This window comes from Acanthochromis polyacanthus, chromosome 9, assembly GCF_021347895.1.
Source record: "Acanthochromis polyacanthus isolate Apoly-LR-REF ecotype Palm Island chromosome 9, KAUST_Apoly_ChrSc, whole genome shotgun sequence".
Taxonomy (NCBI): domain Eukaryota; kingdom Metazoa; phylum Chordata; class Actinopteri; family Pomacentridae; genus Acanthochromis; species Acanthochromis polyacanthus.
In genome coordinates, this window is record NC_067121.1 from 10884502 (window position 1) to 10899471 (window position 14970).

Sequence of the window (14970 nt, forward strand, 5' to 3'; positions counted from 1 at the left end):
CAATTTAAGCTTTAGGTTTTAAATGCAATAAAAAACATCTGTATTATTTTTAATCCATCTGTATTGTTTTGCAGATATGTGGTTTTTAACCTAAAATAGCATACTGCATTGTATCCTTTAGTACAAGAAGTGTCGGTGACAGCAGAACAGTTTACACAAAATGAACACGCCGTGGAATGAAAGAAACAGACAAAGAAAAGAGGGAAGTTAGGAGGAAGAGGAAAAGAAGGAAGGTTGGTAGGAACGGAAAGAAAAAAATTCCCAATTTTATTTCTAAACATGTTTCGAGGAACCAACAACAGAACAATACATGGTCTGAATTGGAAGACATACAAAAGACAGAAATAAGACACAGGTCATGTCTGACCACCAACATGGGAAATACAGCGGAGATGGACTGATGTGTCAAATATCACAAGAAGCGTCCAACATTGACTCTGTTAGCGTTTGAAAAAGCACTATCAAATAAGAAATCATGGCACAATCAAAAAGTTTCCATCATGTCAACTCTCGCAGTGATGAACCCTATCACTCACCGAAACCGAATCGTGTGATCAAGGCACACCGTAGGGCCATCCCTTCCTTATATCGCTCTGTTATTTTTAAAGCACTAGAAAATTCTGTATACTCTCAATATGATACTATACACACAATGATACCTTCCAGCTTGATATAAGTGTGGAGAAATAAAACTTCATGGTTAAATACAAAATTTCTCTTAAAATATTTAAAATATACTTTATTTTGTACATTATGCAAACTGATTAACAATTCGATGATAACAAAAATAAATATTCCGTGAAATGTTGTCTCTTTGTGATACAGATGTATGAACGTAGATATATATCATGAAGTAAAGCACCCACCCCGTTAAGCGCCCACATACCCTGACACGATTCCATTTCCCTGTAATATGATCTGAATGACATGTTCACATTAAAACTCCTGACAATGGTTCCTACAGGTAGCTCCACTACACCACCGAGCTGTTTGTACAACAATATTGCTCTACGTATCTTTTTTTCTCTAGATCCATATAACCATCTTTAATGTTTATCAAAGTTGCCGACCACCACTTCAACTCAGTCTGTGCCTTTATTGCTTCCTGAAATTACCTGGAGATGGGACTGATCAGGGGACTATCTAGAGACTTCACCTGATCCGACCAGGAATTACACGTCTGGTTAAGAAAGGCAACTCTCCCACTCCAGCGTAGAACCAATGTATCTTATAACAAGTCGCTGATCTATCATGTCATGTGGCATAGAGTCACTCTTCATTGAAGAGCTCTATGGGTTGTGGTTGCAGTGTGTACAAAAGCAATGAGAGAGGGCACGATGTTGTGTAGATTTTAAAAAAAGAAAGGCTGATTTATCTCATCTGAAAATCAAAACAGTTCTTTAGCCAAAGACAGTGAAGTCCAGTTCTAAAACAGCTGTCGCCTCACCACAATCAGATACGCAGTTTATTTTGGTGTAGTTTAAATGCAACAGAACAGGTTTGTGACAGTAACCCTTCTATGACTACGTTAGGTTAAACATAAACACTTACATTCATATCCTTAACAGCTCGCCCGTAAACAAACAGATTCGTTCAATGCGCGAAAAACTGTTTATCGCCAGGGACGTTCTCGAAGTTCTAGTATGCATGACAGAATTGCATAATGTCTGCCAATGAGAAAAGCATAGGGAGGATAGACTAGAAAGGACAAGCCGCTACAAGAAGACTAACTAGTAGAAACCTTATTGAGGATGGGGCTGGGCATGGAGGACAGATGGGGAAGTCAATTTGGGAAGGCTGGGGAGGGATTTCGGGGTGGAAGTTGGCCCACAAGTTAAAAGGGGGCACCTCCCTTTGGCAGTGGAACAGCACTCTTAGTAGTCAACGCAGCGCCGAGGGTGAGGGTGTACACAATGCTCTTGTCGGACAAGAAGGCCATTTCAGTGTCAAGATGAGATGAAGGCATTCTAGTAGGCAGCCAGGTCACAGTGTTGGAGCTAAAAACCTCAGATGGAGATGATGGACGCAGTCTTTCTACACTGTCTCCCCTCGGCTGGGATCATGGGGTTCTATGATGTGAAGAAGAAAAATATTCATTCACAAAAGCATATATTTTAAAAATCTAACATTTTTATCTGTCATACATCAAAGTAATCAGACAAAAAAATGGTGCAATATCTATCGTAGGCAAAAAATAACTCACTTTTGACAGAGCAGTGGAACAAACACATCAGTGATATTTTAATCGGTGATAATTTCCTGAGAGTACAAAACTTCCGTTATCTTTGGGCGGTGACACCATTTTGTGGAGATGTTTTAAACAACAAGGCCCACTGATATTTTCTTCAATTTTGATAAGTTGTAACAATGCATTTCTCTTGTGCTCCCATATTTCCATGAACCAACAGCCTAAATAGCCTTCTAAATGTGGAATTGTATGGTTGGTGGCAAAATGCTAAACAATCAGTTAAATAAATATCTCTCTCAAGCAATTTAATGTTTCAATAAGTTGGATAAAAAAATACATTTGGCACAATAATGCCTGTCTTTTAAAGAGCTGTATGCGTAACATTTACTGTGGATACCTCACTTTCTCATACATCTTTCAGCATTTAAATAAAATTAACATGTACTCTTGTGGTTTAGTCTGCAGTGGTCCTGAAGCATGCATAATAAATCAGTGGATAGCAACAGAGAAACTGCACATTGCACTGAACAAACATTTTAAGTGGCTGTGTTGATATTTTCCTTTTTCATTTGAATATGGTCTTCTGTGTAGGCCAAGAACCACAAGGGAAATACATGTATTACTTTTAATGTTACCCAGCATAACTTTTAAATGTAAGTAAGTTTGTAAAGCTGTACAGTTACTACTTTAATTTTGACACTTTTCCAACTATCCTTTAAGTTTTATTTCCCAATTTTCTTATCTTACCTGAGAGAGATGACTCCTCCTCATCTTGCAACACTGTCTCCTCAGAGACCTGCTGTGAATGGGTGACCTCTTGATTGTTCTCTTTGTCTCCCTGAGGAGCAGGGTGGAGCTCCTCCACTTGTTCTTCCTTGCCCTCCCCTTCTGCCTCCCCTTCTGCTTCCCCCTCCCCAGAGTCATTACTCCTAATGCTCAGGCGCCTCATACGATACATAACATCCACCTCCCTCATCCGGGCCATTCGCTCTACTGCCACCCGGCCTGGAGAAATTGCCAGCTTGTTCTGCAATGCCTCGATTCGGTGGGAGGGGCCCCTGCTCCTCCTCTCCCCCTCCAAGCTAAGAGATAGTCTACGGTCTAGGTTTGGGGGAACTGAAAGTGGCAGTCTGTCTGGTGGAAACTCCGGTAACCCTGGGTGGTCTCGCCCCAGATGAGTCCGTAGACCAAGTCTATGCTCTGGGACAGCAAATGGCTTCTTCTCTTGCTCCTGCTTGTCATCAGTTGTTGTGTTGTCTAGTCCCTCACTTTTCACGTCAGCTGTCTGTTTGTCTACACTGCCTTCAGGTGTTTCTCCTGTAATGGCTTCCTTCTCTTCTAATTGTACTTCCTTAGCTACTGTTTCATTAACACTCTGCTCCTCTGTGACTTGGGCGTCTGTTGGCAGATCAGTTGCTAATATTGTGGATGCAGAGGAGAGATCCTCTGAAGCTCCATTCGCTGGTATGCTCTCGGCAGAATTACCTGTGCATGAACTGTCCAAGTTTTCTGCCTGAGCATTGTCTGCTTTTTCACCCTCTCCCACATTTTCCTGTGTCAGTGACTGCTGCTCCCTTGTTTCAGCACACAGTTCAGACCCTGACTGATTCAAACTTGACTCATTTGACACCTCTGTTTTTGTATCTTCAGCTGGACTTTCCAATGCTGCGCATTGTGGTGGACTGCCATTTTGATTGGTCGAGCTGTCTGAGCTGTTCTCCTCATGAAGTGGAGGCAATGGACCCTGTCTCATCTGATTCTCCAGTTCTCTTTTACAAATAGGACACTCCTCCTCTGATTCAACACCAATATCTTGAAGAGGCTCTGCATCATTAGGTCTGCCAGCGGACGCTTTATTGGCATCCGCCGGGTCTCTTGGCTGACGCAAAGTCTGGCAAATGTCCTCATAATCAGGAGGACTAGTGAGCGTAGAGGCATCTTGCATGGGTTGTCGATCTGCCCACGGCACTTCAGCTGCTGTGGTGTGCGTTGTTGGGCTGAAGTCACAAAGTGGTGTCTCAATAGGCTCATCTGGCAGGTCTAGTTTCACTGTCCTGCCATCATTGCTCCTTCTACGCGAAAGATGCGCCACAATCCTGTATTCTCTGAAGCCTGTCTCCCGAGGTGGGACCGGGAGCTCCTCTCTAAGCTGCTTGCTGAAGGTTACCGATTTTGTTGCAGGCCTGGAGAAGGCGCTCTTCACTTCCCTGTATTCTGGGTCAACAGACCAGCTTACTGCACTGCGCCTAAGGCTGCTGGGCTTGTTGAGAGGTTCTGATGTCAATCGAATTTTAATTCGCTCAGGAATTTGAACAGAACCATTGGGGACTTTATTGCTGGCAGTGCCTAGCTCCAAGATGTCTTTGTAGGCCTCATTGAGGTCCTCTATGCACTTGTCAACACTGGGCTGTTTGCTGATCTGCTGCTGCTGCTGTTGATCCTGGACTTCTTTTTTAATGGTTTCCAGCTCTTTGACTGCATCCCATGGTCGCTGGCTGACCGGTTTCAGTAGGAACTGTTCAAATGCCTCATGCCCGCTGTTTGCTGCTGGTTTGGTCTCCTCCACATTTCCTGAGGGTGGTACTGCTGGCTGCTGAGCTGTGCTCTTGTTCAGCTGGTTGGAGAAGGTGGAGGTCAGGGAGAATGCGCTGTTGCTTGACAATTTCAGGCTCTTTACTCCCTTTATAGGAAAACTGAAGGCAGTGCCCACAACACCACTGCTATCAGGAGCGACTTCAGTGCCAGGAGGAACAGGGTCTTGTTGTGCTTCCTTGTTTTCAGGGGCAGATTTTCGGGCCTCTGGGCTGGTTTGTGTCTCCTGGTCTCGATACTGGTTTGCAGGCCAGGATCCTGACAGCTTCAGCTCCTTGTAATGATTTATCTTAGGGGGTCTACATGGTAGTTTCTTAAACATTTTGCTGCTCGCTCTACTGCTTGTTTTGCTGCTCGCTATGCTACCAGTCAGTGCTTGCAGCTCAGCTTCAGCTGAAGATGTGCTTTGGAGACTTTGGTTTGTTAAATGGCCAGTTTTGTTGTCACTAGGACTGTCCGCTGGGTCTGGTGACTTCTCATTATTATTATTCTGATCGCGGATTGTCCCAGTGAGCTGCGGAGTAACAGGGACAGATACCAAACAAAAAATCGTTTCACTAAGTCTCTTTTTTAGATTCTTGGTTTTATCCTTCTCTGGTGGTTCAGGTTGTTCCACTTTTTTTACCTCTGTCACAGTTTCAGAGACACCCTGGTCAGCCGGTTTACATGGGGGTGGTGGTGGTTTACCCAGAATAGATGAAGGAAAAAATTGAGCACGATTTTGTTCTGAAGCTACACTGTCACTTTTTTTGTTTATTCCCCTGTTGCACCATCGATTACTGCTTTCGTTGTCATTAAGTGCTGTTTTGCGGGTTTCAGTATTGAGAGCTGGCCCCTGTTGGGGAGGAAAGGCACTATCATGTGTAGATTGTCCTAAACTCTTCGCAGGCGGAATCTCTTTGTTGATGTTACGGATCTTGTCTGAGTCAGTGAGAGAATTCCCGCTAGGCCCTCCTGAGATTTGCTTCACTCTTGGGTCTTCAGTGGGTAGCTGACGGGCATGACTTGGTTGTTCTTCATGTCCAGAATGTACCTGTTTTCGATAGGATGCAGCACGTTCTCCATAATGTTCCAGCCAGGAACAGCTTGCCTGTCTGGAAAGCCACCTTCCAGGATCTGAGCTGGGCATCTGCAAAGCTTCTGCCCTCCATCGAAAGCTTGCCATTTCATTGCGATTGATTGATACTGCTCTTGGGGGTGGGGCTCTTTTATAAGATGGGGGTGGGATGTAGCCAGGGGGCTCCATTCCAGTGATGGCAGAGTGTTGTGCGAAATAGTCTTGTCTCAGGTCCCCACCCCTTGGATAATAGATGGACCTGTCTTTTTGTTTGGCACCCTGGTCTATAGCAAGCATTTCTGCGCTACCCCTAGTCTGCTGGTGAATCTCATATGACGGAGGCTTTAAAGGCCTACTAAACCTGGGCTTTGGTAAAAGTGCAACATGGCTGCTTGGCCCGAGACTCCTACCCCAGCGGTCCCTGCCACCACCATAGATGTACCTACTGTAGGGCCCAGAGAAGACAGTGCTGTTAAACCGCTGTTGTCTATCAGGTAGGCTAGGCCTCGATGGAATGAGCTCTCTGCCGTCATTTTCACCAGGTGACAAAACTCTGGGGAGAGACTGAGACTTTGCTTTAGTTCTAGGGTGAAAAAACCCTTCAGGTGTCCTCAGGCGATACTGTTCCAGAGCCCACCTTTCCCCATCCCCATCCGACAGCTGCCTCCCCAGACCCACAGCAGGCCTCCACTCCTCTGTACCAAGACTTTGGCACTTCCTCTCCCCAGTCACCCTCAGTTGACCAGGGCCTGCGTCCGGGTCCCTTAACCAGGAAATGTCCTCCCATAGCTGCTGCGCTTGCCTCTCTGCCCTGTATTCCTCTGCTGTGATCAGGGCTTGTGGCCTCCATGCTCCAGCAGAGGCCCTCAGCTCCCTGCCATCAGCATAGTCCAGAAGAATGCTGAAGTCCTGGCCTCGCCTCCGCCAGTAGGACACATCCCTCTCATCATGGCTCAGCGGGTCTGAGTAAGTCAAACTAGGAACATCGTAGAACCTAAAAAGGTAAAAAAAAAAAAAAAAAAAGATCAGCGTTAATAAGGCAGACACAGTATTACAAAAAGACAGTGGGATGGACTAAATCTACATTGACTCAGATAAACAATTTTTCTTTTGTTACAGAGGTTGCAAGGTGAGTAACATTCAACACACAGTTATTAGGTTTAGACACACAAAAAACTACCAGCAATAAAATATATCACCAAGAGGATTATCTCAGTTTCTATCATAGTATAATGAACCATGACATCCTTTTGGGATTTAATCATTGTTTAACATTAAAAGTGACATGTCTGTTGCACTCCCAAGCATGTATTTTGGTTTTGGCAGTATTGGCTTTCCAGCACAACTTAATCAAGAAGAGCCAGCACATATGAGACAGAAGTGCTTAAGTCAGCGGCTCCAAAGTCCCTTGAAGACACCATGAAATTGTGATGCTACTGCAATATGATCTGCATATTAAATTGTGCTGACCTTATCTTGGAAGCTGGTCATCTGGACAGCGACTGTGGCTGTTAAAGAAAATCTAAGTAAAACATCCTATTACCTGAGAGGAGCTCCCCATCCCACGTTTATTTCATCACATGCCTCAATTAGTAAGACCAAAACTGTACATTTTTAGTAAATACACATTAAACAATACATGCAGTGAAGAACAAACTTTTATTCAGATTAACTGTGTCTCAGCAAAAAGCAGTTCAAGAGAAAAACAGAAAAGGAGTGCCTATTTGATTGGTACTAGGGTAAAAATGCAACATCAAACGCGATTCTGTAATTTTAAAAGTGCTTGATGAAACTAATATAAAATGGCAACTGTGCGACGGGTTATTGTTGGCAGGTTCACTACAGTGGTTCCACTACACTGTGATAAAGCAGTGCTGCCTGGAGATAATTTTAGTTATGGTTCCATATTTACCTCCTGTGTTCAGTATAGGGCTTACATGCATGTTGAAGATGCCAAAACAATTATTTTAAATATAGCATGCTAAACAGTAGCAGTTTTAAAAATGCTTCTTTGTGCTCATGAGGGTCATTTTGTCGAATTACGCTGTCATTTAAATGTTCTGATTTTCTAAAGCAGCCCTGAACATTTTCTTACTGTGGTGAAGCAGAGGAAACACTGTGATTTCCATGAATATCCTCAGGTCATCAGTCACATCCAAGCACGTTTTAAACCACCCAATGACAGTCGAGTATAATGAGAGAGGGAGTGTGGGTTTGAAATGGTTGTTGAAATTCAAATATAACCATCAAATCTTTCAGATAAAATAAATGAGAGATTGCATTTTTCTCAGTGTAGTTGATCCATATTACGCAACAGCCTCATTGATTTGCAGTTCCTTTTTGAAAAAAGACGTAAAAATATAAACACATGAGACAGTATAAGTTTCTACAATGTGCAGACTAATAACTGAAAACGGCAGATGGAAAATATTGAATTACACTGCCCTTTTGAAGAGCTCCATCTAATATCTGCACTGCACTAAATCACTGTTAGTCACTGTACTCATTCATTTAAGCAGCAAAGTCAATGGATCATCCTCAGCAGCATATGCTACTGTATGGCTGAGGGGAGCCGCGCTGTGCACACTTGCCCAGCAACATGCTTACATCACAGAGCACGTGCTGGGCGTGATTCAGTGTGCCAGTGTTTACAGTGGAGTGATTACGCGCCTGTCTTGAGGCATGTTCAGTTCTCCTCAGTTTGCTCACTGTCTAGTGCTGCTGTTTACATCTGCCTGCCTGGTCGAGGCTTTGGAGACGATACTGGCGCATGGGTGGGCTCCACAGAGACACGAGGCATGTCTCCATGCAGGCATGTAAACAACTCAAATGAACGCAAAGCTACCTTTCATAATTCCCCATATCCCAGCATAAGATATGTGAGTAGTGCTGCTGCAGCCACAGTGTTCTGCAGCTCTAGAAGGAGGGGAAGGGAAGAGGAGGGGAAGAAAAACCCTGCGCAGTGCAGACTCACTTTTGCATGCAATACTGAAGGACCCCAGTGAGAAAGGGGGGAGAGGAAAGAAAAAGGGAAGGTAAAGGGTGTGGGGGATGGCAAAAGAGGGGGGAATAAAAACACTCACCCACTATCTGTAGCGAGAGAATCACCCAAGGGCTGAGCATCACCTAGGATACCGATGCCGGCTTCTTTTCTCCTTTGGTTCCTTTCCCCGCACTCGTTGTCTGTGGTGGGGTAGCCCTTCACCAGCGCCTGCCTGCTGCCGTAGATGCCTGTGATAGATGCCCCCCGGTCCGCCTCATACCCGTTCAGCGTCCCCCGGCCAGCCCTGTTGTCCACGAGTTCACGCTGGCAATCAGCAGGGCGCTTGTCATAAGGCGTGGCAGACGGAGGGCCGCTCTTGGGCAATTTATATCCGTGCGAAATGAGAAGGTCCTCCACACTGTACATGGTGGTGTCTCTCTCACTTCTGGGCAGGAGGGCAAAGGTGGGTGTGTTGCCTTATGCGCAGTGCTGCTGGTGGAAGCTGGAGCACGGTTGCTCAGCAGAGGCCATCACTAAGGAGAGGACAGGGGAGGGAAGAGGTACCACATTATTTCTGCATGCACCCAAATCAAGGATGTGCCTTTATCAGAGCTGATCTCAGAAAACAAATTTTTGTGTTGGTTATAAGCATGCTACTTATTCAACACATGCTATGTGTTATCTTAAATTAAACATGAACATGTGCGAAACATAACACAGTCTTTTGTGCAAACATAGCTGTGCAAATCTAGAATGCACAACTAAAGTGATAAAGGTGCAAAATTGAACATCCTTTATTAGTATTCTGTAGCGCAGTCCAATTCAATTGTCTGAACATTGGACAAATCGCTGCCAAGTCTAGAAATCAGAAAATGTGTGTTATTAGCCACACCCTTTTGTTCCACCCAAAGACGTTTTATCATCTTTCCAAAGTGTCTAAAGCCATTGTCTAATAAAAGAATTGCTAGATTGAGAGTTGCTCTTATCCTGTTAAGCCACTGCCTACATAATGATTTCTCTACCCTTTGTCAGACAGCTGTACAGGGGAAAATGTGATTTAACCTCAACACAGGCAGGTTCTAGGTGGAACATTCGCCATCAGTCATGACAATCACATATTGTTCTCCAGTCACTCAGAGCAGCATTTGGGCAGATTCACTCATGCAGACATAAAATGCTGCTCTTTCTGTAACAGATAGTTGAACATCTCTTAAGAAAAACTACAAGAAATTCTGATACATTAAGCAAAAACAGGAGATTCAGTACCTCAACATACACAGTCTGTATCAGATGTGCTTAAGTAATCCATATTACTGTAGCTGCACCATGTATTTTCCATGTCCCTAAGTTTATAGAGCTGCAAACAACCAGTCTCTTGACAAATGCTGGGGAAACTCTATATTCTACATGAAATATTTTAAATAATATGCTCCTCTGTTCTTTATGCATGTTAGAATGCACAAAGTGCATAAGTAGCCAATATTTCTTATGCTGTAGTGACCTTAGAATAATAATATGGTACATGTCTTACTCGTAATTAAAGTGATTCAGCTCCCGGTTCATAAAATCGATGTGCAAAGTTGATGTCTGACTTGCAAAGTTAACAAAAAAAAAACTACAATGAAAACTGCATTTAGATGTGGAAAAAATTGAAAGAAAATTAGTTTTAACTAAGAAAAGTGTACATTTATCCATATAGCTAAGATGTTATAATGGAACACAATCCCAACTTTTCTGTATTCACCATTTTTATTACAAAACAGTTTTTGAAAAAAAGGTTTTTAAAAAAGACTTTTTCAGTTGAAACCAACCAAACCAAAACTTTCCAGGGCACCACAAAAGGCGTGGTCATCACTAAATCTGTTCAATAACAAAGCAACCTAACAATTTCTTACATTTTTTATCTTAGACTGTGGTTACCGTTTTTTTATTACATGGTACAAAGCGGATTACTTTCAGGTGTTTTAGATGTCACTAACAGTTACTCTGATGACTGTTGTCTTAGTTATAGTCCAATGTGTGACACTTATATGTGACACTTGCGTCAATCATTTACTAGTTTTCAGTATAAAACTTTAAAATACTCCATTTACATTTCATTAAAAGAGCAAATCCTCATAATTTACAAGTGGAAACTGGTGCATTTTTATACAATTAAAGTCTCCAATATCATAATAGTTTTTGATTGGTTTACTGTAGACTCATTTTCTAATGATTAATGGATTCATCTAATAATGAATGTAATAAATAAAGTTTAACAAAAAAAAGGTGGTGAACAAAATTTTAATGTCCAAGTTCTACTTGTGAATGTGTTTGTTTGTTGCGTGTGTATTCACAACCAGGCCTGCCTCTGACATATTAATTAGCGGCTATAACGGCCCGTCCTGCCTGGAGATGACAGTGCATGGCTTATAAAACAGTAACACAGTGATCAAAGGCTTTGCACACATTAGCATTTTGGCTAATCATGTTTGGACTTGAATAATGGCTTGCTTTTCTTTTTCTATTGTGAAGGTGCCACTTAAATCACAAATACAGTGTTGAATGAAAGACTTTAGTGTTAAAATAGACTTGCATACCTCCACTCATTTAAAGTTTTGGGCGAGACTTTGTCAGATTTGATCAAAGCAAACACTTTTATTTCTGGAGTTACCTGAAACTGCAGCTGCTTCAACTCTATAGTTGTTTATGAACACGAAATTATGTACGCAGATGATGTGACAAAACTTTATATGACTGAATGTGATCCAAAATTATGCGGACGGGACTGAAAATGTTTTTCAAAGCCACATCTGTTGTGTCTCTCTGCAAGTTATCAGGACAGAGTACCTGTTGTTATGTGTGCATGAATAAAACACACTATTTTCATGCGGCTCTTAAATCAATGCACTTAAATAAACTTATATGAGACATTGTTCTGTACTTTTTGTTATAAGTGACACCTTGGCGTATCTCAAAAGCTATTAAAAATGAATTTATAGTTCTTTTCTGTGCTATTCATTATAATCATTATAAAAGACAATACAATTCAATTGATTTTAAAGTCATATTAATCTCCTGTTTTTGTTGTTTTTTGGTAGAAGTCCCTAAGTATTGATGTGATCATTTAAAAATGACTGTATTATACAAAGTTTTTACATCAGATGGCTTAAAATTAAGCATATAGCTTAATAGCTGTTAATATTTACAGAGATTGACAGCATTCTGACTTCAGTCAACAATTTTCATGATCAGTTGATCTGAGTGATTATTATCTTGATTAGTGGATTCATCATCCATATGTCAATAAGCTCACATTACTTGTTTTAATCCAATAACAATCTAAAGCCAAAGCATACTTAATTAGCAATGGTAACTAATAAAAACAAGCAGAAAGTTCTTTAATATAAGAAGGTGAAACCAGCATATTTTGCATTTTGCCTGAAACAGTGAATCCCTAATGATAATAGTTTATAAATGTTTCTTTCCATCAACTGACTAATTTTTGCAGCTCTGCAGTATACAGTCACAGAAAGTTTGCTCCTTGCACTTATATTCAAAACATCTCTTGAATAAAGGATTATTGCATTCAGATGATTTGGAAAATTCTGTCTTCTCCTCTTGACCTTAAAGTGACCTTAACATTTCTCCCTCTGTAACTTTGTCCACTTTGCAGTAAGGAGTTGCCCTCATGTGGGAGCTTTTTTTTATACAATATGATTTTCTGTAGCACTTCAAATCAGCCTAAATAGCCTGCAAATAATTAATACTGTCCACATGTATCAAGCTCAGCAGAAAATCTCCACTTTAAGTCCACGCTGACCATATTTTCAAGGACAACACATGTGATAAACAGATAAGCCAATTTATTAATGCCACTATAACTTCACTGATTAGACGAGCCTGAAAACAACATTAAAAATCAGCATGCTGGAATCAGGGCTTCTAATGTATAAGTCCTCCAACTATTCCTAGCTCTTCAAGTGGAGCGAATAGGTAGTGTGGTAAATGCAGCAAAAAATCAACTCAAGGACTTCTTGAATTAGCCAAAACCAGGAACAGCCATGCTCAGTGAGGAGGGACTCATGTGGAAAAAGTAGCTTCCTTTAACGCTGAATTTCATCCGAGAGGACCACAGCGAACCACACAGTGGCTCTTCTTCTTTTCTTTTTTTTTTGACAAGGTCACAGCTTCAAATGATTGCAGTGGAAATGTGGCACATGAGCCCCCTGTTTTGCATAGCAACAACAAAACTACCATTAATAACTACACCCCAACCGTAGTCTCACTCGCAAGCCACTGATGCGCCACTGCATGTGGCATCTCCATGCACGAGGAGGACAAACAATAAGGTCAGCTGATATAAAAAGTTGCTGCCGAGGCTGTTCGTTAGCCGGTAATGATGAAGAGTTGAGCCATTTTGGATCAAATTTTGACGTGCTTCCATTGATAACTTTCCTGCACTGCCTCAGACACACAACTTGGAGGGTACATTTACTTTCAAGTTTATTTTAAAAGAATTCAGTTTTATTGAGAACCCTCCCAGAGCTGAAGGGGGAAAAGGAGCCCCTCACCCCCACCCCTCAATGTACAGCCAGGCCAAGACTGCATGCACAGGTAGTGGCCACTGTAACACATCAGCACTAGCAGGCAGCACCACCCTAACTGCTAAGGGAGTGTACCTACATCTTACCTAGTGACAGGGAAAAACAGAGCAGCCACAGATCAGGCTAATCATGGAGAGAGAGAGAGAGAGAAAGAAAAAACTCATTCAAAGCACAAGTTCAGCATCAGATTCCCTGCAAAAACATCTCTCCCCTCCTGATCATTCTGCCTGGATAACTCACTGTATGAATGAATAATGACCTGAAATAGATCCCTGGTATCATAACACCACACTTATCAATAAAATAACACTGTTGTGATAGATGGATATATTATACATACACAGCCATGACCTATTATAACCCGTTTTGCTGAGCTGCAGCGTTATATGGCACAGCCTACATAAAAATTGACTGCTATGAAATGATTTTTTTTTTCTTCAAATCAGCTCCAGATACCTGCTTCACCCAATGCCGCAAGTCCAGTCCACAGCGTCTACCAGGGGGATTAAAAAAATCTACCTGCACGCAATGCAAGTTGAAAATACACTCATCGGATCCAACCAGAAGCAATTCGGTGCATTTAAAAAAAAAAAAAAACATGAAAATGCAGGGGAAATGCACGCAGCGAGCGCACATCTCCATCCCCGCCTCGCCACCACCACCAGCGGCGCGGATCTTGTCGAAGGGCGAACATTTTGAGGTGTGTGCAAGTTGACGCGAGGAGGTTTTTTTTTTCTTTCTTTCTTTTTTTTTTTTGCAGATGCGTCTTTGGTGAATGTTTACCAAAGACCCACTGCCCTCCTGCGCTACCACGGAAAGCTACGTGAGACACAAACACGCACACAAAATATAGACATATGTAGATATATATAGAGAGAGAGACACACAGCAACCCCTCCCTAGATATCAGCCAGTGTCGGCAGAGCGGGAAACAACATGCAGCAAGAAGGATGCCATAACATTGCAATGAAAATGACAGAAGAAAAAACCCACCCCGAATAAGGGCGTAGCGACAGGAGAGACGCATACCTGGGAAGATGCTTGGCGCGGCCGTCGCAGTTCCCCTGCGCCCAGCTTCAGCTGCTGAGACTGAGAGCACTGCACAGAGCCTGAGCCGAGCATGCCTATTGGTAGGCAGAGACGCGCTGGTTGCTGGCTGCCTGGACTGGGCTCTCCTCACTACAGCTGAGGTGGGGTGGGCTCCTCACATGCAGCCAGCTACAGAAACAGGGATGTCAGAATGGTTTCTTCCAAACTGTTTCTCCCAACTTTCCCCTTTTTTCATAGCAACAGTCATTTTTCCACCCCATTCGATCTTGCACATCGACTTGAATGGTAACTACACACATGTGCAGCACTAATTCATCCCCCTAATCTCTGCTGCTTTAAACCCACCTCATGCGGTGCTTCTGCTCATTTTTGCTGCAGTACTTTTTGCAATCAAAACTCCATCTTCTGTTAAGTTTTTTTTGACGCGCAGTACGGCAGTGAAGCAGCGCCGCACCCTTGGTGATGTTGATGACTCGTCACTGTGTGTGTCCCCCCCTCCCATCCAATGCCAAGA

The 14970-nt window shown here is 42.6% G+C and overlaps 1 protein-coding gene across 2 annotated transcripts; it reads right to left on the reverse strand.

Moving 5' to 3' along the window:
* Positions 1-246: 246 nt before the first annotated feature.
* On the reverse strand, positions 247-14607 carry LOC110958062 (junctional cadherin 5-associated protein). Of its 2 annotated transcripts, none has more exons than XM_022204366.2 (4): positions 14436-14607; positions 8921-9353; positions 2936-6831; positions 247-2069 (listed from the first exon to the last, which is right to left on the reverse strand). In XM_022204366.2, exons 2-4 carry the CDS (start codon positions 9244-9246, stop codon positions 2035-2037), a joined length of 4257 nt encoding a protein of 1418 aa, XP_022060058.1. In that variant the 5' UTR covers positions 9247-9353; positions 14436-14607; the 3' UTR covers positions 247-2034. The 2 variants fall into 2 exon arrangements, with proteins under 2 accessions (XP_022060058.1, XP_051809477.1); XM_051953517.1 differs by having other exon boundaries at positions 14400-14607.
* Positions 14608-14970: the final 363 nt, after the last annotated feature.